Here is a 22,397-nt window from a genome sequence, read left to right as displayed (position 1 = left end):
ATTTATTTATGATAGTCACACACAGAGAGAGAGAGAAAGAGAGGCAGAGACATAGGCAGAGAGAGAAGCAGGCTCCATGCACTGGGAGCCCGACGTGGGACTTGATCCCGGGTCTCCAGGATCGCGCCCTGGGCCAAAGGCAGGCGCTAAACCACTGCGCCACCCAGGGATCCCGATTAGGAAGATTTTTAAGCGGACATCTGACAGTGTTCCATTTTTCCGGTTACCAAAAATTTTATTTCTCATCATTTTGGGGTATGTCAGTCAACTTTTCTGATTTTCTGAACAAGAGATAATAATAGCCTTGTAAGAGTAGTAATACAAAAAGAGGACTTTCTGGGATCCCTGGGTGGCTCAGTGGTTTAGCGCCACCTTTGGCCCAGGGCTTGATCCTGGAGTCCCGGGATTGAGTCCCACGGCTCCCAGCATGGAGCCTGTTTCTCCCTCTGCCTGTGTCTCTGCCTCTCTCTCTCATGAATAAATAAAATCTTAAAAGAGAGAGAGAGAGAGAGAGAGAGAGAGAGAGAGAGAGAGACCTTTCTGTATGAAAAAAATCTGCACTTTAGTATTAACACTGATTTTTTTTTTTTGCGGGGGGGCAAAGTTGGGGGAAGGAAGAAAGGATGGGAAATTTGTATTTTTACATAAAAACACTTCTTACAGGGCAGCCAGAGTGGCTCAGCGGTTTAGTGCTGCCTTCAGCCTGGGGCCTGATCCTGGAGACCTGGGACTGAGTCGGGCTCCCCACATGGAGCCTCTCTCTCTCTCTCATAAAGAAATAAAATTTAAAAAAAAAAAAAACACTTCTTACAGATGATCATGTATGTAATCATCTGAATCACTAGCCTTAATTCTACATCCTTTGGTAAAAGGTTGCAACCAGGTGAGCTGCATGGAATTTTGATTACAAAAATTCCCCAAGCAGGGGTAACTTCCCATGCTTAAAGTTGGTCTAACAGTCAATAGGTTTAGCCAAGGCTCCACCTATTCCTTTTTTGCTGTTTAAAGATCTTACTTTAGGGGCACCTGTGGCTCAGTCAGTTGGTTTGGTTAAGTGTTGGCCTTTGGCTCAGGATGGAGCTGTCAGGGCTCCCTACTCAGCAGTCTGCTTCTCCCTCTTCCCCCTCCCCACTGCTCATTCTTGCTTGCAAGCTCGTTCTGTCTCTCTCTCTCAAAAGAAATAAATAAGGGCAGCCCCGGTGGCACAGCGGTTTAGCGCCGCCTGCAGCCCAGGGCGTTATCCTGGAGACCCAGGATCGAGTCCCACATTGGGCTCCCTGCATGGTGCCGGCTTCTCCCTCTGCCTGTGTCTCTGCCTCTCTCTCTAGCTGTGTCTCTATGAATAAATAAATAAAATCTTAAAAAAAAAAAAAAAGAAAGGAAATACGATCTTAAAAAAAGAAAAAAAGATTTTACTTTATTTGACAAAGAGAACATGCGTGTATATACACAAGCAGGGGAATGGCAGAGAGAGGGAGAAACAGACTTCCCCCCTGATTGGGGAGCCCAACAAAAGAGGTCAATCCCAGGACCCTGAAATCATGACCGGACAGGTGCTTAACCAACTGACCCACCCAGGCTCCCCTCAATTATTCCTTTTTTCTTCACCTCAGAGCTTTTCACAGTACACACATCAAACCACTTACAAGCTATTAACAATGAGTATTAAATAGCAAAGTAAATGAAAATGATTAAACATAGTATTTTGGAGAAATAGGCATATTTAATATTGTAGAGACAACATGAATTATTTAAGAATAATCTGATCACATATACCAAGAGCCACAAACCTCTTCAAATTTCTTAATAAAATTTTGGAAAAAAAAAAAAAAAAAGGATGCCTGGGTGGCTCAGCCATTTAGCCCCTGCCTTCAGCCCGGGGCATGATCCCGGGATCCTGGGATCAAGTCCAACATCATGCTCCCCGCAGGGAGCCTGCTTCTCCCTCTGCCTGTGTCTCTGTCTCTCTCTGTCTCTCATGAATAAATAAGTAAAATCTTTAAAAAAAAAAAAATCTGGGATCCCTGGGTGGCGCAGCGGTTTGGCGCCTGCCTTTGGCCCAGGGCGCGATCCTGGAGACCCGGGATCGAATCCCACGTCGGGCTCCCGGTGCATGGAGCCTGCTTCTCCCTCTGCCTGTTTCTCTGCCTCTCTCTCTCTCACTGTGTGCCTATCATAAATAAAAATTAAAAAAAAAAAAAAAAAACTTTAAAAAAAAAAAAATAAAAATAAAAATAAAAAAAAATAAAAAAAAAAAAATCTTACAGCTAGATAATTCCATCTTTGAGAATATAACCCCCAAAATAACTCAAAAATTCTTTTCACACAAAGCTTCTGGCAGCTTTATTTAAATACATGAAAGCTGTACACACCTCAAATGCTCTCAAATAGGAGACTAGTAAAGCAAATTACAGCACAGTACCTGATAAAATATTAATTTACGATTAATCAGATCATTATAAGACTACACGAGGGATCCCTGGGTGGCGCAGCGGTTTGGCGCCTGCCTTTGGCCCAGGGCGTGATCTTGGAGACCCGGGATCGAATCCCACGTCAGGCTCCCGGTGCATGGAGCCTGCTTCTCCCTCTGCCTGTGTCTCTCCCTCTCTCTCTCTCTCTCTCACTGTGTGCCTATCATAAATAAATAAACATTAAAAAAAATTAAAAAAAAAAAAAAAAGACTACACGAAATAATGCTAAGGGGACAGGGGCAGCCCCCGTGGCGCAGCGGTTTGGCGCCACCTGCAGCCTGGGGTGTGATCCTGGAGACCCGGGACCGAGTCCCACATCAGGCTCCCTGCATGGAGCCTGCTTCTCCCTCTGCCTGTGTCTCTGCCTCTCTCTATGAATAAAACCTTAAAAAAAAAAAAAATGCTAAGGGGACAGAAAAGCAAGTCATGAAATGTATGTAAGTTCTAATCACACCTGTGAAAATTAGTTCATCATTGATAAGGAACAAGCATGAATTAGTCTATCACTGGTAAGGGACATTCCATCATTGATAAGGAACAGGAATGATAAAGTCATAACTATTATGTAAAGTTGTTTAACTAAAAATAAATAAATGAATAAAAGACTTATAGGACCTATCCCAGACTACTATTGAAATGCTGTTACTACTTAAAACCAGAGAAAGCAAGGACATTCTTCAGAGCCATAGTCCTTAGCTGCTGCTGCTTTTTTTTTTTTTTGAGGAGTGTTGACTGCTCAAACCTCAATAAGCACAACTTGCAAATCAACTAACTACATAGATAGAAAATAATTTCTTAGGTGTATACCTTTCTTGATAAGCTTCAAACAGTAACTGTCATATTTCTAGCAACTATTAACATTTGAACAGTGGTTTTATTTCTTCTGGTAACAGAAACTATTAACATTCAATAGGATAAAAGTATCATAGTAGTCTATTGATCTAATTTCAGAGCTTACTCTGAAATTTCTCTTGGAGAGTTTCACATGCTATTACCATAATATTCTTCTTCATGAAAGCATTAGATACTCTTGCTCTACTATATTATAAAAGCATATTTTAACAATTTTTTTTATTTATGATAATCAGAGAGAGAGAGAGAGAGAGAGAGAGAGAGAGAGGCAGAGACATAGGCAGAGGGAGAAGCAGGCTCCATGCACCGGGAGCCCGACGTGGGACTCGATCCCAGATCTCCAGGATCGCGCCCTAGGCCAAAGGCAGGCGCCAAACCGCTGCGCCACCCAGGGATCCCAGTATTTTAACAATTTTTTAAAAGCAGCAAATGGAAGAGTAGAATGAGCATCTATTTTTTCAGGTGTCCTATAGCACAGAGAGAACTCCAAACTGAAAAGAATGAGTTATCAGTTATAAGATATTTAGTATCAAACATATTTTGATCTTTAAAGAAATGCACAGAATGAAAGACATCCATGGAACACCAAGATAGTGGGGAGCCAGAAAACCACCAAACAGCATTAGAAGAGAAGTAGCACAAAGTATTTTGGGTACAGGGAAAAAAGCAACACATTTTACGTTGGTTAAAGTGTATATACCAGCAAGCCCTCAGACCAAAAAAAAAAAGGCTATTTTTATTCTCGGAAATTTTGCATTTCCATTTTATGGGAGAATGTGTAATTTAACCACACTGAAGCGTCCAATGAAATACTTTATATAAAAGCCCAATTTGGTCCTTATGAGAAACTTTGGAGAAAAGATGGAGGAAAAAACAAAACTGTACCTGTTGCTTTCACGGCTGTAGGTCTGGTGGTCATGACTGGTTTAGGAGGATTCTGAACTCTGGGAACCTCCACCACCACTTCCTGTTCATCTGGATTTTTAAAAAGGAACAAAAGAAAACTAATCTGCCGGTGGACTAGAGAAAACAAGATGACAACATATTATTCGATTTGACCTTTCAAGTCTAAATTTCACCAATTTGAAAACAGGGTGTGTAAATCCATCACTGACCCAAACAGTGGGGAGATGATCAAGAAGCGGAGAGCTAGACTCTTCCACGTGACTAATGGTTTTAACATTAAGGATAGGACTACGGTACATCAAAGTACATCTGAAGTAATTCGAAATTTAAAAAATACACACGCACAGAATACATCTCCCGGCTCCGATCGGGCCTCTACAACACCACAGGGAGAGCGCCGGAAACGGTCGCCGACTTCTCGGGCATCCGGCCCTCGAAGGAGCGCTGAACAGCTGCTCTTAATCCAAATACGGTTCCGGGGAGAAACAAACAAGTACTTAGGAACCCTCCAGTTCTACTTCTCCGGGAATTTGAGGGGTACCTGCCAATTCGGAGCTACGTTCGCCTTGGCCGGCATTAATAAAATGAGTTTGCTCACTTCCGAACTCATTCTTCTTCACTTAGGGGAAAGCGCAGGACGTGTGGAAAAGGCCAGGCTCCCGGTCACCCGGCCTCGGACGCAAAGCTCGTCCTCTCACAACCACCCCCTAAGTTACGCAGACCCTAGCGTGCACGCTGAGGAGACTCGGGAAGCCAGGCCCGGCCCTGCGCCAGAGATGGCGCCGCCGGCCCCTTCCGCCGCCCTGAGGCCCCCAGCCGTCCTCCCCTCGGGCCCCACGCAGCAGGCCGCGGGTGCGGAGGCAGCCCGCGCGCCCTGGTTTCTATTCGTGCCTGGGCCCTGCCGTAGGCCGCAAGTCCCGAGCTCGAGTTCTGGACGCCCCACCTGAGTGTCGGGGCCCCTTGCGCACCTTTACCTTCTGAAGGCGAGTCTTCTGGGGCCGCGGCGGCCGTAGTCACCGTGGCCGTCGTCGTTGTGGCCGGTGGTGCCGCCGAAGCTGGCTGGCTCGGCGCCGCCGCCGCCGTCGAGTCCGGTTCCGTGTCGGGTTCCGGCTCCGGATCCCTGCCCGGCGTGCTGCTCCGGGGGCCCGGCGGAGAGAGCTGCAGGATGGGCCTGCGGCCGGGTACCGCCCGGGACTTCTTCCCCATCGCGAGCCCGAGCGCGAGCCGCGAGCGTCGGCCAGCCGAGAGGGGCGGGCGCTCCGCGCGGCGCTGCGTAATCAATATTCATGCACCGCGACACCGCCTCCTGAGAGAATCCGCTTTTAACCGGCGGAGGGCGCGCCCGCGCAAGCGCCTTGGGCTCTTTACGCTCTTCTGGCTCCGCCCCCCGAGGGGGGGAAGGGCGGGCTTTATCCACGCTGCTAGACGATTGGCTATTTTGATCTATTGAAGGAACCAGGAGCCAATGGAAAAGGGAAAAGAGTGAGCGTCAAGCCAATAGCGCGGAAGGGCCTGAGTTAGAATGACTTTCCATTACGTCCGACTCCACCCATGCGTCTTCTGCGGAGTCTTTTTCTTTATCCTCTTGTCCTCCATCTTGCCCTTCTTCTCTGCTGGCTGTTCGTTGTTTTTTGTTTTGTTTTGTTTTGTTTTTGTCCATCGGGAAGCTGTGCTGCTTTTCGGGCCCCTCCCGCAGTTTTGTCCTGATTATTGTGGCTTACTTTGGGTTTGACGTTGAACACTAAATAAAATAGTGGGTCTTTTACGCTTTTGTGAGTTTTTTTTCTTAGAGCACACATTAGATGTTCAAGGTTTACGTTCCTTGAGCCCTCGCCCCTCCTTGTCTCCTTCCCTACCCCGGAGCCGGCCAGTCGATCGCGAGCTACCGTGCGGCATCACATGGCAAAACTGCATTCCTCAAGACCTGGGGCAGGCGTTACGGCAACCTTGCATCTCGGTGCTGAGCTCCTCCCCAAGGCTCACGTCCTACCCCTGTATCCGTTTCCCTCTTCCTTAGCCTAAGAAATTGGGTGGCATTGGGGGTCCCTGGGTGGCGCAGCGGTTTGGCGCCTGCCTTTGGCCCAGGGCGCGATCCTGGAGACCCGGGATCGAGTCCCACGTCAGGCTCCCGGTGCATGGAGCCTGCTTCTCCCTCTGCCTCTGCCTCTGCCTCTCTCTCTCTCTCTGTATGACTATCGTAAATTAAAAAAAAAAAAAAAAAAAAAAAAGAAAGAAATTGGGTGGTATTTATTCTTACATCCCCAGCAGCTCAGGTCTTACTGGAGCACGCCAATACTATCTAACATTTACTGGGCACTTATGTGTGAGGCACTAAGCACCTTTTACAAGTACGATTGTATTTTATTCTCCCCACAACCTTGTATGGTAGGTAATCATGATCCATAATGTATAGATGATCCCCCGGGACGTGTGTGTGGGTTTTTTGTTTTGTTTTGTTTTAAGATTTTATGTTTAAAGGCAGCCCCGATGGCTCAGTGGTTTAGCGCCTGTCTTTGGCTCAGGGTGTGATCCTGAGGACCTGGGGATCAAGTCCCACGTCGGACTCCCGGCATGGAACCTCCCTCTGCCTGTGTCTCTGCGTGTGTGTGTGTGTGTCATGAATAAATAAATAAAATGTATAAAAAAAAAAGATTTTATGTTTAAGTCATATCTACACCCAAGTGCAGCTCAAACTTACAACCCTGAGATCAAGAAAGCGTATAAGCCAGATGATGTTGATGACGTTTTGGAATGTGGGTGAGGTTTGGTGGGGTGAGGCCTGAGAAGAAAGAAAACTCTTGAGAGGTCTTTGGTGCAAAACAGTGGGTTTATTAAAGCGGCCTGGGTGGCTCAGCAGTTTAGCGCTGCCTTCAGCCCAGGGCGTGATACTGGAGTCCTGGGATCAAGTCCTGCATCCCTCCCAAATGGAGCCTGCTTCTCCCTCTGCCTGTGTCTCTGCCTCTCTCTCTCTCTCTGTCTCTTATGAATAAATAAATAAAAATCTTTAAAAAAAAAAAAGGATGGGGACAGGACCCATGGTAAGGAAGAGTGGCTGCCCCAGGCCTGTGAGGGGTGGCTGATTATATACCTGGGAGTTGGGAGGGGTTTAGGGATAGCATACTCTCTATGGAATTTTGGAAGCAAGTTTTCCAGGACCTTGAGGGGGCTAGGTATTGTTGGGAAAAGGTCACTTATTACCGTCTAATAAAACCTGAGTCATGAGACCCTTCAGATGTATATTGGTGGGTCTTATGTTTGGGGGATGATTGCCAACCCGTATCTTGGGAAGATACAGAGACACACAGAGACACAGTGGGAGGAAGAAGCAGGCTCCCTGCACCCAGGCGTCCCTCTAACGGAATTTTTATATGTTAGAGTAGACTTACAGGAGCCTGGGGGTCAGGCTAAGATTGCCTTTTGCCCTTAGCAAAGTATTAACATTCAGGCAGTTGAGTCTGTAGAAGAATGTCCCTTTGCCTGTTTCAAGGACTTGTCAATGTGCTGCCCAGGCTTGTGCTTTGTCTTCAGCTAGTCCTGTGTTCCGCCATCAACGTCCTATCCTGTAGGGACTGAGCCAACCAGGTGCCCCCAAATTGGTTTTGTTCATTTTATTTATTTATTTATTTAGAGGGTTTGGGAGGGGAAGAGGGAGAAAGACCCTCTGCCTGTGTCTCTGCCTCTCTCTGTGTGTCTCTCATGAATAAATAATCTTTTATAAGGGTGGGTAGGGCAGCCCCGGTGGCCCAAAGGTTTAGCACCGCCTTCAGCCCAAGGTGTGATCCTGGAGATCCAGATCGGGTCCCACGTCAGGCTCCCAGCATGGAGCCTGCTTCTCCCTCTTTCCTGTGTCTCTGCATCTCTCTGTCATAAATAAATAAATAAATAAATAAATAAATAAATAAATAAATAAATAAATAAAATCTTTAAAAATAATAATAAATAAAATAAAATAAAATAAAATAAAATAAAATAAAATAAAATAAAATAGGGGGTAAGAGGGAGAAAGAATCTCAAGGAGACTCCACATTGAGCACAGAGCCCAACTTACAACCCTGATAGCCAAAATCAAGAGTCAGACACTTAAGTGTGCCACCCAGGTGCCCCTTAAGTTGGTTTTTTATTTTTATTTATTTTTATTTTTTATTTTTTTTAAGTTGGTTTTTTAATCGCTACAGTCAGAGTAAGTCTCACACTCGACCTCAGGATCAAAAGCTGCATGCTCAAAAAGCAAAACAAAACAAAACAAAACAAAAGCTGCATACTCTTGTGAATGAACCAGCCAGTTTTTGAATGCAAAAGCCATGAAAACAGTGACTTGTTCATTTTGTTCCCTGTTTATGAAATGCACTTTCCGGAACATAAGCACTGAATTTTTAAATGAATATAGTGCATGAATATATACAGACTTGAAATAAGTAGCAAGAGTTCTTTTCTTGTCTATAGGACAAATATCTGGATTAGTGTCCTGAGTTTAGACTTCCAAGATTTCTGAAAAATTAGCAGCTAGAAATGGGAGAATTTTCTGTTTTGAAACTGTTAGCAGTTTTCTGACTTGTTTCTTGAGGGAAGAAGCATTGAAATATTGTAATTGCGGGCAGACCCAGTGGCGCAGCAGTTTATCGCTGCCTGCAGACCAGGGCGTGATCCTGGAGACCCTGGATCAAGTCCCACGTCGGGCTCTCTGTATGATGCCTGCTTCTTCCTCTGCCTGTGTCTCTGCCTCTCCCTCTCTCTGTCTCTATGAATAAATAAATAAAATCTTTAAAAAAATAAAAAAAAAGAAATATTGTAATTGCACATAGGAGTTCTGGAGCTAAACATCTGAATTCAAACCAGCTTCAGCACCTTTCAGATGTGGTTGCTTGGACAAGTTTGAGTTTCTTAACAACTGTAAAGTTGTTTCAGTACTGTAAAATGTGTAAACTGTAAACTTGTTTCAGCCCTGTAAAATGCCAGTAACAGTATTCATAGGTTTATTATGAAGTTTAAATTAGATCATAGGGATCCCTGGGTGGCTCAGCAGTTTAACTCCTGCCTTTGGCCCAGGGCAGGATCCTGGAGTCCCGGGATCGAGTCCTGCGTCGGGCTCCCACTGTGGAGCCTGCTTCTCCCTCTGCCTGTCTCTCTCTCTCTCTTTCTCTCTGTGTCTATCATGAATAAATAAATTAGATCATAGTTTTAAGATCTTTGCCTTGTACCAGGAACAAGATAGGTAATCGTCATATGGTAGCTATTATTACTATTAATAAGCATTTTGTTTACACAGAAGGGTAGATGCTATTATAAAACTGGCTGGAGGGACACCTGAGTGGCTGGCTCAGTGGTTGAGCATCTGCCTTTGGTTCAGGTGTGATCCTGGGATTCGGGATCAAGTCCCACATCAGGCTCCCTGCAGGGAGCCTGCTTCTCCCTCTGCCCGTGTCTCTGCCTCTCTCTGTGTTTCTCATGAATGAATAAATAAAATAAAATCTTTTAAAAAAAATAAATAAAATAAAACTGGAACCAAGCTGAGATTATGAGCTAAACCAGAGTACACAGAAATGGGAAGGTTTTTATCCTTGGGGGAAACTTACATTTCTGGAGGTGACTGAAATAACTATAATATTTATAACCAGGGTTCTCAACCCTGACTGTTCACAGAACCATCTGGAGAGTGAGTGCTAAAGCAGTATAAAAATCTAAATCAGGATTGGGGGTGGAAGTACAGAGCCCATATCAATTTTTTTTCTTTTAAAGTAAGCTCTATGTCCGGTGTAGACCCCAAGATCAAGAGCTGCAATCCACCCAGGCACCCCAATATTAATTTTATTTATTTAATCTATTCATCCAATTATATTAAAAGTTTATTTATTTAGGGGCACCTGGGTAGCTTAGTCAGTTCATGTGCCTTCAGCTCAGGTCAAAATCTCAGATCTCTGGATCCTGGGACTGAACCCCCCACCCCATTGGGTTCTCTGCTCAATGCTTCTTCCGCTCCCTCTGCAGCTCCCCCGCCCCCCCAACCCCGCCCCACTCATGCTTTCTTCTCTCAAACAAATTTTAAAAATCTTTTTTAAGGGCAGTCCGGGTGACTCGGCGGTTTAGCGCCACCTTCAGCCCAGGGTGCGGTCCTGGAGACCCAAGATCAAGTCCCACATCAGTCTCCCTGTGAATGGAGCCTGCTTCTCCCTCTGCCTGTGTCCGTTTCTCATGAATAAATAAATAAAATATTTAAAAAGGGGGCAGCCCCGGTGGCCCAGCGGTTTAGCGCCGCCTTCAGCCCGGGGTGCAATCCTATCGACCTGGGATCCAGTCCTGCATTGGCCTCCCTGCATGGAGCCTGCTTCTCCCTTTGCCTGTGTCTCTGACTCTGTGTGTGTGTCTGTCATGAATAAATAAAATGTTAAAAAAATCTTTTTTAAAAAGTTTATTATTATTTTTTTAGTTTTTGTTGTTATTTATTTAAGTAATCTCTCCCTCCAGTTTGGGGCCCAAACTCACCACCCTCAGATCAAGAGTTGCATGCTCTTCTGATTGAACAAGCCAAATGCCCCTATTTTTTTTCTTTTTTGTTGGGATCCCTGGGTGGCGCAGCGGTTTGGCACCTGCCTTTGGCCCAGGGCGTGATCCTGGAGACCCAGGATTGAATCCCACATCGGGTTCCCCGGTGCATAGAGCCTACTTGTCCCTCTGCCTATGTCTCTGCGCCTCTCTCTCTCTCTCTCTCTCTCTCTCTCTCTCTCTGTGACTATCATAAATAAATAAAATTTTAAAAAAAGATTTTATTTATTCATGAGAGAGGCAGAAACATAGACAGATGGAGAAATAGGTTCCTCACAGAGAGCCCAATGTGGGACTCAATCCCCGGACCCGGGATCATGCCCTGAGCCGAAGGAGAACTCAACCACTGAGCCACTCAGGCATCTCGAGGTTTTTTTTCTTTATCCCTATGTGCTCAGGAGAGATTTAGGAGGAACACAGCCTGGGCTTTGGGAGGGAATTGTAATGGTAGTAGTGAGCTGGCAAGAGCTGACCCTTGAACATTATAGTGAGGACAACAGGCAGCAGTGAGAATGTACTGCTGCCCATGCACGAGATGGCTTATAGAACAAATTAGCTTTATCACAAAAATCAGTGATAAACTTGGTAAGAATGGTCAATATGAAACTAATGTGTGTCATATATCCTATTATTCACAGAAATTATGCCATTTTATCGTCAATGGCTGGGAAGGTAGGTACCTTATCAGTAAAAAAACTATTAAGTTTTCCCTGTAAGAGTCACACTTTGTGGCGCCTGGGTGGCTCAGTGGTTGAGTGTCTGCTTTTGGCTCAGAGCGTGATCTTGGGTCCCAGGATCAAGTCTCACATCAGGCTCCCTGCGAGGAGCCCGCTTCTCCCTCTGCCTCTCTCTGTCTCTCATGAATAGATAGATAAATCTCTTTAAAAAAAAAGAGTCATTGGGGATCCCTGGGTGGCGCAGCGGTTTGGCGCCTGCCTTCGGCCCAGGGCGCGATCCTGGAGACCCGGGATCGAATCCCACATCAGGCTCCCGGTGCATGGAGCCTGCTTCTCCCTCTGCCTATGTCTCTGCCTCTCTCTCTCTGTGTGTGTGACTATCATAAATAAATAAAAAATTAAAAAAAAATAAAAAGAGTCACACCTTTATTTTTAAGTTGGCTCCACACTCAGCGTGGAGCCCAACATGGGGCTTGAACTCAAAACCCTGAGATCAAGATCTGAATTGATTGAAATCAAGTCAGCTGCTTAACTGACTGAGCCACCCAGGTGCCCCTAATGGTAGCTAAGTACTAAAAAAGGAAGGAGGTCTTTTCCTTCTTTTTAATGGAGCACTTCATGAATTTGTGTTTTATCTTAGTATATGTGCTGCCAAAGTGAGCACAATTTGCGTGTTATCATTCAGCAGGGGCCATGCTAATATTCTCTGTATTGTTCCCTTTTTAGTTTATTTGCAGTTGAAGTGACCACAGGAGGGAGCTCTTTTAATAACACTTGATAATCAGAAAATTTTGGGGTGGAAAAAACAAGGGATAACAATGCATATATTATGGACTATTAAATTATCACATGGTCCAGGAAAACAAAAATGCAGACCTGAAGCAGAGAGAGTTTAGTGAAAGAATTTCCACCTTCTGGTCTGGAAGAAAATGAACAGAAGAGCTGGATTGGCTCTAGCATGGGTTAGGTCTTGAACCAAAATAGTGACAACAGGAAAAACTGGTCAGGGTCTTGTGAACTGCCACCATGGAAACCACTGCTCTGATGAGCAACACAAGTGGGTAAGTTTCTGGAACAGGGCCAGTCGCAAGTTACTTGTTATTCTCCAAAATGGCTAGAAGAGGATTTGATATTTTTCAGACTATGGGTTATGATCCATTAGTCACGCATGAAAACATCAGAATACATAGTGAATGAGGATACATATTCTGTGAAATCTTTCTCTTGGTTTTATATGTATTCTTTGGTTATACATGTGTATTTCCTGCTAGAGTTGGAAGCTACAGGTTTATAGAGCTCTGGCAGGGCGAGGGCTTTCCCAGTCCCTAATTATATCAAACACTTCATATTAATCATAGCAGAGCTAAAACGAATAAAGAACCATACATCTCAATATCTACCAGTAAATGGTACCACAGTGAAGCTCACTTTGTTAATTTAAAATATATAATGTAAATATGGCATTGACAGTATAAAAATTAAAGGCTTATGGAAAACTCAAAAGAGGTCAAAGGGCATACAAGCAAGTAATATACAGACTGTTTCCTTAAAAGATAAATTTTAATATACAGAATAAAATCCAAGATTTTATTTTTCACCTTTCCCAAAATTTGTGGGCATGAATACTTCAGAATCTGACCAGGAAAGTTTATATTTTGGTCCAATACATTATTACACAAGTAGTATGATCAAGTCCGGCTTGATTATCATAAATCATATAAATTAACAGAATTTACTTTCAAAACTGGTTATTCTTATAGATAAAATTTCCAATTTTTTTCTTAGCTAAGAGTTTACTCAACTTTAGCCTCAGAACCAGATTCAAAATAACGTATCTTCTTTGACAGCTGGTCATCATTTTAGGTTTAATCCAGGCAAATTATTTAATACTTTATTGAAGATCATACAAAAACTCCACAATAAATAATGAAAAGAGTATGCAAAATCATTAGCCTCTGTTTGCAATACAGAAAATACATGTCAGTTCTGGACCAAAATAATTCCATTGAAATACAAAAAGTGATAGGGAAGAATGGCAGGATTTGCAGTGACTGCTTCTGGTGGTTAGCTACAACCAACCAACCACCATCGGCTATTTTGGAAAGTGAGGGTGGGTTTTAATTTGCAGATAAAGAATGTCTTCGGTAGTTTAAAAAAATAGAAACTCTAAAAAAGCTTGTGAATCATATACAAAAGCAGCTATTTGAGACCAAGGTTGAAAACCAGAAATTGTGTGTTAGCACCGCCAGCAAGCACAGGTTCTGACTCATCTGCCCTCCTCTTTTGCACAGAATGCAGGCTTGATGTCGTATACATCATTTACAGATATAAAAATTGTCCTGGAATACACGGTTCCTGTAGGGTAAAGTCTTAAGCCCTAAGAGGCACCAAGCGGTTACAAAGGCTGGGCAACCATCCGGATCACAAATTCCGACGATATAATAAATCCCGTGTTGCCTTATCAACTTTTTGCTGGTAGTCCTCCAATTTATCAAGTATTTTCTGAGATAGCTGGAAGAGGAAAAAAGGGAATCATTACAGAATAGGTCAAGGACTAAAAAAAGACTGAAATTTTTAAGCACTTTGACTTCACCAACCAGACTACCCATAGTAAAGAGGCTTGCCACTCTGCTTCATTTATTCAGTGTTCAGTATGGGAGTCTGCTCTGTGACTATTTATCAAATCAGACTTCTTTGTTACATGCAGTATCCCAATCCAGTCATCCTAATGAATCTTCTCAACATGAAAATCACACCAGTATTTTTTAAAATTTAAATTCAATTAGCCAACATATGGTACATCATTAGCTTTGGAGGTAGAAGTCAATGATTCATTGGTTGCATGTAATACCCACTGCGCATCACATCCCATGCCCTCACAAATGCCCCCACCCCACACCATTATTTTAATAAAAGCATTACTAGTTCTCTTCTCAGAACCAGACTGAATCCGACTTAGCTAATCATTTTAGAAAGGGACTGGGCCAGCATATTAAGGGCAACAAATGGCTTCTGCTCTCCTCTTAATCCTCGAGAACTGGAGAGCAAGCTTTAAGAGTATGTGGCAGTGCAAGGGTTTATAAAAGACGCATGCCTCATGAAAGGACTGACTTACAGCAATGTTGTGACTATTGGCACTGTTCTCTCCCAGGGCTTGGAGAAGCTGGTCAATAGAAGAGTATGGGAGCCACACCATTGGAGCTGTTGCAGACAGTGGAAACTGAAAGGGAAAATACTATTTGAAGAAAATCTCAAAAGTGGACCATTTCTTCCGGGTAGTTTCACAGGTTTAGATAACAAAACTCTTTACTTATCCTTTTTTTTTTTTTCACAATAAGAAATTTTGTGTGTGTGCACAAACACACATATAGACACATAACTGTACCACTCCTAACACCCTTGTTTCTCTTCAACTGGGAAACTTGTTCTTTTCTCAGCTAAGTCAAATGTGTTTTCAGGTATTTATTTACTTATTCATAGGTATTTTTATTTTTTTTTTAAAGATTTATTTATTCATTCATGAGAGACAAAGAGAGAGAGAGAGGCAGACACAGGCAGAGGGAGAAGCAGGCTCCCCGCAGGAACCCAATGTGGGACTTGATCTCGGATCCTGGGATCAAGACCTGAGCCAAAGGCAGCTGCCCAACCATTGAGCCACCCAGGTGTCCCATTTCATATGTATTTTTATTCATTTTTATTTTTATTTTTTTTAATATTTTACTTATTTATTCATGAGAGACACAGAAAGAGAGAGAGGCAGAGACACAGGAGGAAGGAGAAGCAGGCTCCATGCAGGGAGCTCGACGTGGGACTTGATCCCAGGTCTCCAGGATCATGCCCTGGGCTGAAGGTGGCGCTAAACCACTGACCCACCTGGGCTGCCCTCATATGTATTTTTAAATTCATGTCTCCTCTTCTCTTAAAGGAGCCCTAAGGCCTTTTTTTTAAAAGAGGATTTTATTTATTTATTCATGAGAGACACAGAGAGAGAGACAGAGAGAGACATAGGCAGAGAGAGAATTAGGCTCCTGGCAGGGAGCCCAATGTGGGACTTGATCCCAGGACCCTGGGATCACAACCTGAGCTAAAGGCAGACACTCAACCACTGAGCCACCCAGGTGCCCGAGCCCTAAGGCCTATTTTTTTTTTTTTCCCTAAGGCCTATTAAAGGAAAATTCACTTTTCTTTACCATCCATGTGAACTCTGGTAACTTACTTAACCTCTGAGCCTGTTTCTTCACAGGTAAAAAACAAACAAACAAGAGTTATCACAATCTCTCAGAGGCAGCTATAAGGATTTAATGAAAACACACTTGCAGGGATGCCTGGGTGGCTCAGGGGTTGAGCGTCTGCCTTCGGCTCAGGGCATGATCCTGAGTTCAGGGATCGTCCCACACATCAGGCTCTCTGTGAAGAGCCTGCTTCTTCCTCTGCCTATGTCTCTGCCTCTCTCTCTCTGTGTCTCTCATGAATAAATAAATAAAATCTTTTTTTTTTAAAAGAGAGAATCTTTTTTTTTTTAAAAGATTTTCTTTATTTATTCATAGAGACACGGAGAGAGGCAGAGACACAGGCAGAGGGAGAAGCAGGCTCCATGCAGGGAGCCTGACGTGGGACTCGATCACGGGACTCCAGGATCACGGCCTGGGCCAAAGGAGGTGCTACACCGCTGAGCCACCTGGGCTGTGCTAAATAAATAAAATCTTAAAAAAAAAAAAAAAAAAAAAGAAAGAAAGAAAAGAAAACACTTGCAGAGACCGCACAGTTTTTGGCACACAGAAAACAGCATTTTGTTCTTAATTACTTCACTCCTCCAAATACTAACTAAAGCTACTTGCCTTTGATGGAGAAAAATGAAATGTATTCCCATTTTATAAACAGGAAACTGGAGTCTCCTACAGTGCCAATTTCTGTTCATGGAGAAAACTAGTCGTATTACTACCAAAAGTAAAGTTTAAATCCTCTGTTTTATAGTTTAATCTATTTTCACATCCTGACTTTATTAGTGTGATAATACAGAATTAAAAAGAAACATGTATACATGCCTACCTCAATTCCAAAGTATTGATGTCCTTTCCCCAATACAGCATCCACATATTCTGAAACTAAATCCACAGCTTCTTCTAAAAGGTCATAGTTTAAATACAAACGGAGCAACTCAGCAGCATCAACCTTCTGTAAAAAGTCAGAGATTAAGAACATCCCTATTTCCATCTTACATCTGGGCAATGATCAAAGGATGCTGAATGTTAATTACCTGGCAATTATACTTCTCAATATAAGTAATTGAACATCTGGGTTTTCTTATCTTGGGATAAAGGTTGGATTCCTAAGAGCCCAGTCACTTTTGGGTACCTTGTGAGACTTTATCTGTTAAGTGGCCTTCCCACCCTGTGTTGCAGTCTAAGACACATTTTATTTAATACTTTTCTACTTCAGTTTCCACAGTAGTAAAAACCAACACACCTTTTCAGAAATGCTGAGTACTAAATAGCAATATATTCACATTAATTCTCAGAAATATATGAATGGCAAAAGCAAAAGAAGTTAATAAAAAAAAAGAAGTTAAAAGAATCACCAACTTTAATTACTTGAGTTAAATTGGTTTAACTCAGGGTGAAACAAAAGTGAATACAACCTCAGTTTGGAAGATTAATTAGATAATTATGTTTTCTATATTCTGAATTGCTCACTTTCTTAACTTTTACCATTGTTAACTACCTTTTCTACTTTCTTACTCAAACAAACAAAAAAATAAAACCCCAAAAAGAAATAACAGATCAACTTCCCTTTTTTTTTCCCAGATCAACTTTCCTGATTTTAAACTTTACATTCTCTCTTCCGTATTCCACCCAATGTATTTCAGATATAGTTTTCAAACTTAAGCATGCTTCCTATCAAATCAGAAGCTTGTTAAAATATAGATCCCAGGGACGCCTAGGTCGTTCAGCGGTTGAGTGCCTGCCTTCGGCCCAGGGCATGATGCTGCAGCCCTGGGGTTGAGTCTCACATCAGGCTCCTTGCGTGGAGCCTGCTTCTCCCTCTGCCTGTGTCTCTGCCTCTCTCTCTGTGTGTCTCTCATGAACAAATAAATAAAATCTTAAAAAAAAAAAAAGATCCCAGATCCTAGCTCCAGATTAATTGATTGTGTTAAATGTGGAATGGGGCTCAGTAATCTTTATTTTGAAGAAGTCCACTACCCAAATAATTCAGATGCAGACAGTCCAAAAACCCAATTTTGACAAAAACTTAAACCCTGTTTGGTTTTGAAAAGTACTTTACCCACTTCTGTGAATTTTTTGAGTAACAAACAGTAAATACCGTGTCATGCATATAGTCATTGTTCTAAATATATACTCATTGTTCAGTGAACACACAGCAGGTATTAGCTTAATCACTAACCTGCAGAACTTTATTTCTTTTTTTTAAAGATTTTATTTATCTATTCATGAGAGACACAGAGAGAGAGAGGGAGAGAGAGAGAGGCAGAGACGCAGGCAGAGAGAGAAGCAGGCTCCACGCAGGGAGCCCGATGCGGGACTCGATCCTGGGTCTCCAGGATCAGGCCCCGGGTCGAAAGCAGTGCCAAACCACTGAGCCACCCAGGCTGCCCCAGAACTTTATTTCTAAACACCCAGTACTTCATATGGAATTAAAGTTACACAGTTCTTAGCGTTTTTTTTTTTTTTTTAAGATTTTATTTATTTATTCATGAGACACATAGAGAGGTAGAGACACAGGCAGAGGGAGAAGCAGGCTCCATGCAGGGAGCCTGACATGGGACTTGAACCCGGGTCTCCAGGATCACACCCTGGGCTGAAGGTGGCGCTAAACTGCTGAGCCACCTGGACTGCCCAGTTCTTAGCATTTTTAAGCTAAGACTGAGAAGCTGCCCAAAGCACACACCAGTATATTTCCATAAATTACCACCTTTTCTTCTTAATCATCTCATGAAGTTTATTCATGATGGTAAAGATCAGCTTACTCTATATAAGATACCACTTACCTTGTAACTGTTTATAAGCCAATTAGGCAAAGGTACTCCATGAGACAAGAGCTTGTTGATTACACAGTGGTGATATAAATTATTCTGGACTTTGTACCTTTCCAGATAAGTTGATAATAGTCTCCATGCTTCATCTGTAGCACTTGAAAAAAACAGAACGGAGCAGTGAGTTCCAGATTCTTAACAGGTATTTCCAGTGCCATTTTATAAGGAAAAAAAATCTTTAGAAGCTCACAACTGAATTGATAATATAACTAAATGGCAACTAATATTATTAGGGTCAATGTGACATAGGGGTAGTACTAGAAACCAAATGACATGGATTCTATTTCTCTCTCACTAACCATATCTTTTTTTTTTTAATTTTTATTTACTTATGATAGTCACAGAGAGAGAGAGAGAGGCAGAGACACAGGCAGAGGGAGAAGCAGGCTCCATGCACCAGGAGCCCGATGTGGGATTCGATCCTGGGTCTCCAGGATCACGCCCTGGGCCGAAGGCAGGCGCCAAACCGCTGCGCCACCCAGGGATCCCTCACTAACCATATCTTAACTTGATTACACAATCAACTAACTTCTTTGTTTCAGATTTCTAAAACAAGGAAATTGCCTCATATCACTATTTCTAAACCTGATCAAGCATTAGAATCACGGAGAATAAAAAAAAAAAAAAGAATCACGAAGTTCTGATTTAGAACCAGAGGATGATATACCTATCTTAGGAGTGATATTGGGGTGCTAATTAAGGGATTGTAAATTATTGTCAGAGTACTCCCAAATTGTAAAATGTTCCAATTCTGAAGCGCTGAGCTGTACAATAGAAACTATAAATGCGATTCAAGGAAGGGAAGTTTACTGAGACATCAGGGTTAGGGAAGGATTCTTTTTTTTTTGAAAGAGACACAGGCAGAGGGAGAAGCAGACTCCCTATGGGGAGCCCAATGCGGGACTTGATCCCAGGACCCTGGAATCATGACCTGAGCTGGAGGCAGACACTCAACCTCTGAGCCATCCAGGTACCCAGGGAAGGATTCTAAAGAAGGTGAAGTGCATTCAGTAGACACTAAATGGGTGCATGAGGTAAATGTATGGAGGGTATAAGCCGTTTCGGGGTGGATGAGCATTAGGGCTGTACCTAGACTCCTTAGTGGTGATGACAGATGAGAGCTGATTGGCGGCTAGCCAGGACCAGGCTTCTGCTTGTGCCGCCTCACCTCCTAACTGCAACTTGATGCATCTGCAATGAAAACCGTTCCACATATGGTAAACTAATTTGCTGAAAACATTATTTTGTTACTAAAACCAGAGATGAGATAACTTTAGTGCTCGTCTGCTGCTGGATTCACTATTAGGGTATTGGCTCTTTCCTTTCCTCACAGCCATACAACTGGATGACCCACACAGCCATTGGTAGGTGTTAAGAGAGAATTTAGTTCCAAAGGAAAAATTCTGAAAGTTTAAAAAAATATTTCCAATTCACAAATTACCTAATATTTAGATACAAGGCTTCTTCACTTAGAATACTTCACTTTTCAATAATGCTTATGGGGGCCGATGGCTGTCCCTACGGGACTGAAGAGAACATGCCTTTTCTAAAATGGATACCCCTATTTAGGCCATGTTAACTACTGTCCTGTGGGAATGTGGGCCTAGAGATCTCAGATTTTTTTATTTCTCAAGAAAGGCTATAAATCAAGATTTAAAAAAAAAGTCATTATTAACTAGAATAAATTTTAAAGTCACTGTGTGGTAGACTAAACAAAAATATGTCTTTAAAACACAACTGGCTATGTTTACTCATTCACACTAAGCAGCAGTACAGTATTTCTGCACCAGAAAATGAAGACTAGAGAAAGACAATTTCATACATACTTGAAAGCAAGTCCCTCGAAGATTGGTGTTAGGGGAAGCTTAAAAGTCTGACAGAGTGATATGGCAGTGTCAAAAAGGCCAGCCTGAACCAAGAGACAGACCATCTCCTCTGCTGATGAACTTCCTGTGGAAATGGAAAAGAGCTATTTAGTGGCAACAACAGTGCCTGTCAATGACCCAAAGCTGCCTATAGTGACAAGTCTGTAAGAGTAACAGTGAGAGGTGCCTGGCCCATCTAGCACACTAGTCTAGCACACTGCATCTGCTGGCTGGCCCCGAAGCCTCCTCCCAGACTGCCGCATCACTACCTGCAACCGCAACTGCTGCCGGGTCGTGCTGAGCCAGAGTGAGGCGAATACGGGCCAAGGAACACTCTTTCTCCAGGTCTCCCAGTTCTAGAATTTCAATCTGCCGATTGGCTAGAAGCCAAAGAAAAATATTTTTGATTCCCAAAGTACAAAGGAAGTGCCTATCATCAGTGCCTATTAACTCAGCCTGTCAATTTTCACTAAACATTAATTCAACATCAATTACAAAGGCACTGGAGGGAAAGCAGGGGGCTCCATATAAGCAACCTTAAAAACAAAGCAACAGCCCTGCTTCCAGGATGCAGCTCAGTCAAATCAAACCACTCGAATAACAACAGCTGCAGATAAGGAGATGCTTACAAGGTATTTTACACAGAATTTCATTAAACTCTTACAACTCTGAGATGCAAACAAAACAAAACAAAACTCTGAGATGCTATTACTAGATCAGTAAGCAAGGAACATGCTCAAAGTGAGAGAGGCAGAATTAAAACAAGGTGTGTGCAACTCTAGAGCCCAGGCTCTTAAAGGAGGAATAGCATGTCTCCATGGTAATATCCAAGGACCCTGATTAAACAAGTTTGCTAATAAGCTGATCTAAATACAGCAAGCAACACTCTTTTTAAAGCATTTTCATTTCTCATGCAGCCATACGAAGTTTTCAAAGAGCAACCAGACAACTTTTAGCAAATTAAAATACTGAAAATAAGCTAAAAGAAACTTTACAGTATTTTTACACTGCTATATACATATTACAACTACTATATAAAAACACACATTTAATACAGATTACACTATAATACAACAAAGGGAGACCCCCAACTCACTTGGAGCAGCTGTGCATTCTCCATCATGATTCCTCTTAGGGGATGCTCCAGGACGATCATACTGAGAAGACAAAATAAGTGATTAAAAGTTAATGAAAAGCTGAAAAGTTAGTACAGTTGACCCTTGAACAACATGAGGATTAGGGGCACCAATGCCCTGTGTAGCTGAAAATCTGCATATAGGGATGCCTGGGTGGCTCAGCAGGTGAGTGTCTGCCTTTGGCTCAGTGCATGATCCTGGGTCCGGGGATTTAGTCCCACATCGGGCTCCCAGTGGGGAGCCTGTTTTTCCCTCTGCCTGTGTCTCTCTCTGCCTCCCCCCCCCCCCCCCGTGTGTCTCTCATGAGTACACAAATCTTAAAAAGAAAAGAAAATCTGCATATAACTTTTGACTCCTGCAAAAACTTAATAGCCTGCTATTGACTGGAAGCCTTACCAAGAACATAAACTGTCATTAACATGTTTTTATGTTATCTGTATTTTTTTTTTAAACAACAGTTCTTTTATTTTTTTTTTATTTTTATTTATTTATGATAGTCACAGAGAGAGAGAGGCAGAGACACAGGCAGAGGGAGAAGCAGGCTCCATGCACTGGGAGCCCGACGTGGGATTCGATCCCGGGTCTCCAGGATCACGCCCTGGGCCAAAGGCAGGCGCCAAACCGTTGCGCCACCCAGGGATCCCTGTATTTTTTTTTTTGTTATCTGTATTATATGTTGTATTCTCACAATAAAGTGAGCTAAGAACATGTTATTCAAAAAATTGTAAGGAAGAGAAATAACATTTACATTTTTAAAGAGATTCCTTAAAAACTTATTTCTTAAGAGAATGTATGAGTGGGGGGAGGGGGAGAGGGAGAGAGAATCTCAAGTAGATTCCATATTGAGCGTGATATAGGGCTCCATTCTATGACCCTGAGATCATGATCAAGAGTCTGGT

The 22,397-nt window shown here is 42.8% G+C and overlaps 2 protein-coding genes and 1 pseudogene across 4 annotated transcripts in view; all 3 read right to left on the bottom strand.

The window, feature by feature from the left end:
- Nucleotides 1–5,489, bottom strand: part of FNBP4 (formin binding protein 4) — a 42,177-nt gene extending 36,688 nt beyond the window's left edge. For 2 of the 3 annotated variants that reach the window (XM_055312628.1, XM_055312645.1), the window contains exons 1-2: nt 5,198–5,489; nt 4,209–4,298 (exon numbers count right to left, since the gene is read on the bottom strand). In XM_055312628.1, the coding sequence (XP_055168603.1) occupies nt 4,209–4,298; nt 5,198–5,435 (328 nt within the window). In that variant the 5' untranslated portion in view covers nt 5,436–5,489. The remainder of the gene's footprint in view (nt 1–4,208; nt 4,299–5,197) is intronic. The other variant, XM_055312637.1, reaches the window with a different exon arrangement.
- A 6,609-nt stretch (nt 5,490–12,098) lies between these two features.
- Nucleotides 12,099–12,196, bottom strand: LOC129503244 (U6 spliceosomal RNA; annotated as a pseudogene).
- A 791-nt stretch (nt 12,197–12,987) lies between these two features.
- The window catches only part of NUP160 (nucleoporin 160), a 49,272-nt gene continuing 39,862 nt past the window's right edge, over nt 12,988–22,397 (bottom strand). The window contains exons 29-36 of the mRNA XM_055314929.1: nt 21,459–21,519; nt 20,632–20,742; nt 20,324–20,447; nt 19,587–19,688; nt 18,453–18,594; nt 16,496–16,621; nt 14,562–14,666; nt 12,988–13,957 (exon numbers count right to left, since the gene is read on the bottom strand). Coding sequence (XP_055170904.1) covers nt 13,868–13,957; nt 14,562–14,666; nt 16,496–16,621; nt 18,453–18,594; nt 19,587–19,688; nt 20,324–20,447; nt 20,632–20,742; nt 21,459–21,519 — 861 coding nt within the window. The 3' untranslated portion in view covers nt 12,988–13,867. The remainder of the gene's footprint in view (nt 13,958–14,561; nt 14,667–16,495; nt 16,622–18,452; nt 18,595–19,586; nt 19,689–20,323; nt 20,448–20,631; nt 20,743–21,458; nt 21,520–22,397) is intronic.

Source organism: Nyctereutes procyonoides, unplaced genomic scaffold, assembly GCF_905146905.1.
Source record: "Nyctereutes procyonoides isolate TBG_1078 unplaced genomic scaffold, NYPRO_anot_genome, whole genome shotgun sequence".
NCBI classification, from domain to species: Eukaryota; Metazoa; Chordata; class Mammalia; order Carnivora; family Canidae; genus Nyctereutes; species Nyctereutes procyonoides.
The sequence above is the reverse complement of the archived record's forward strand: the minus strand, read 5'-3'. Positions and strand labels throughout refer to the sequence as shown.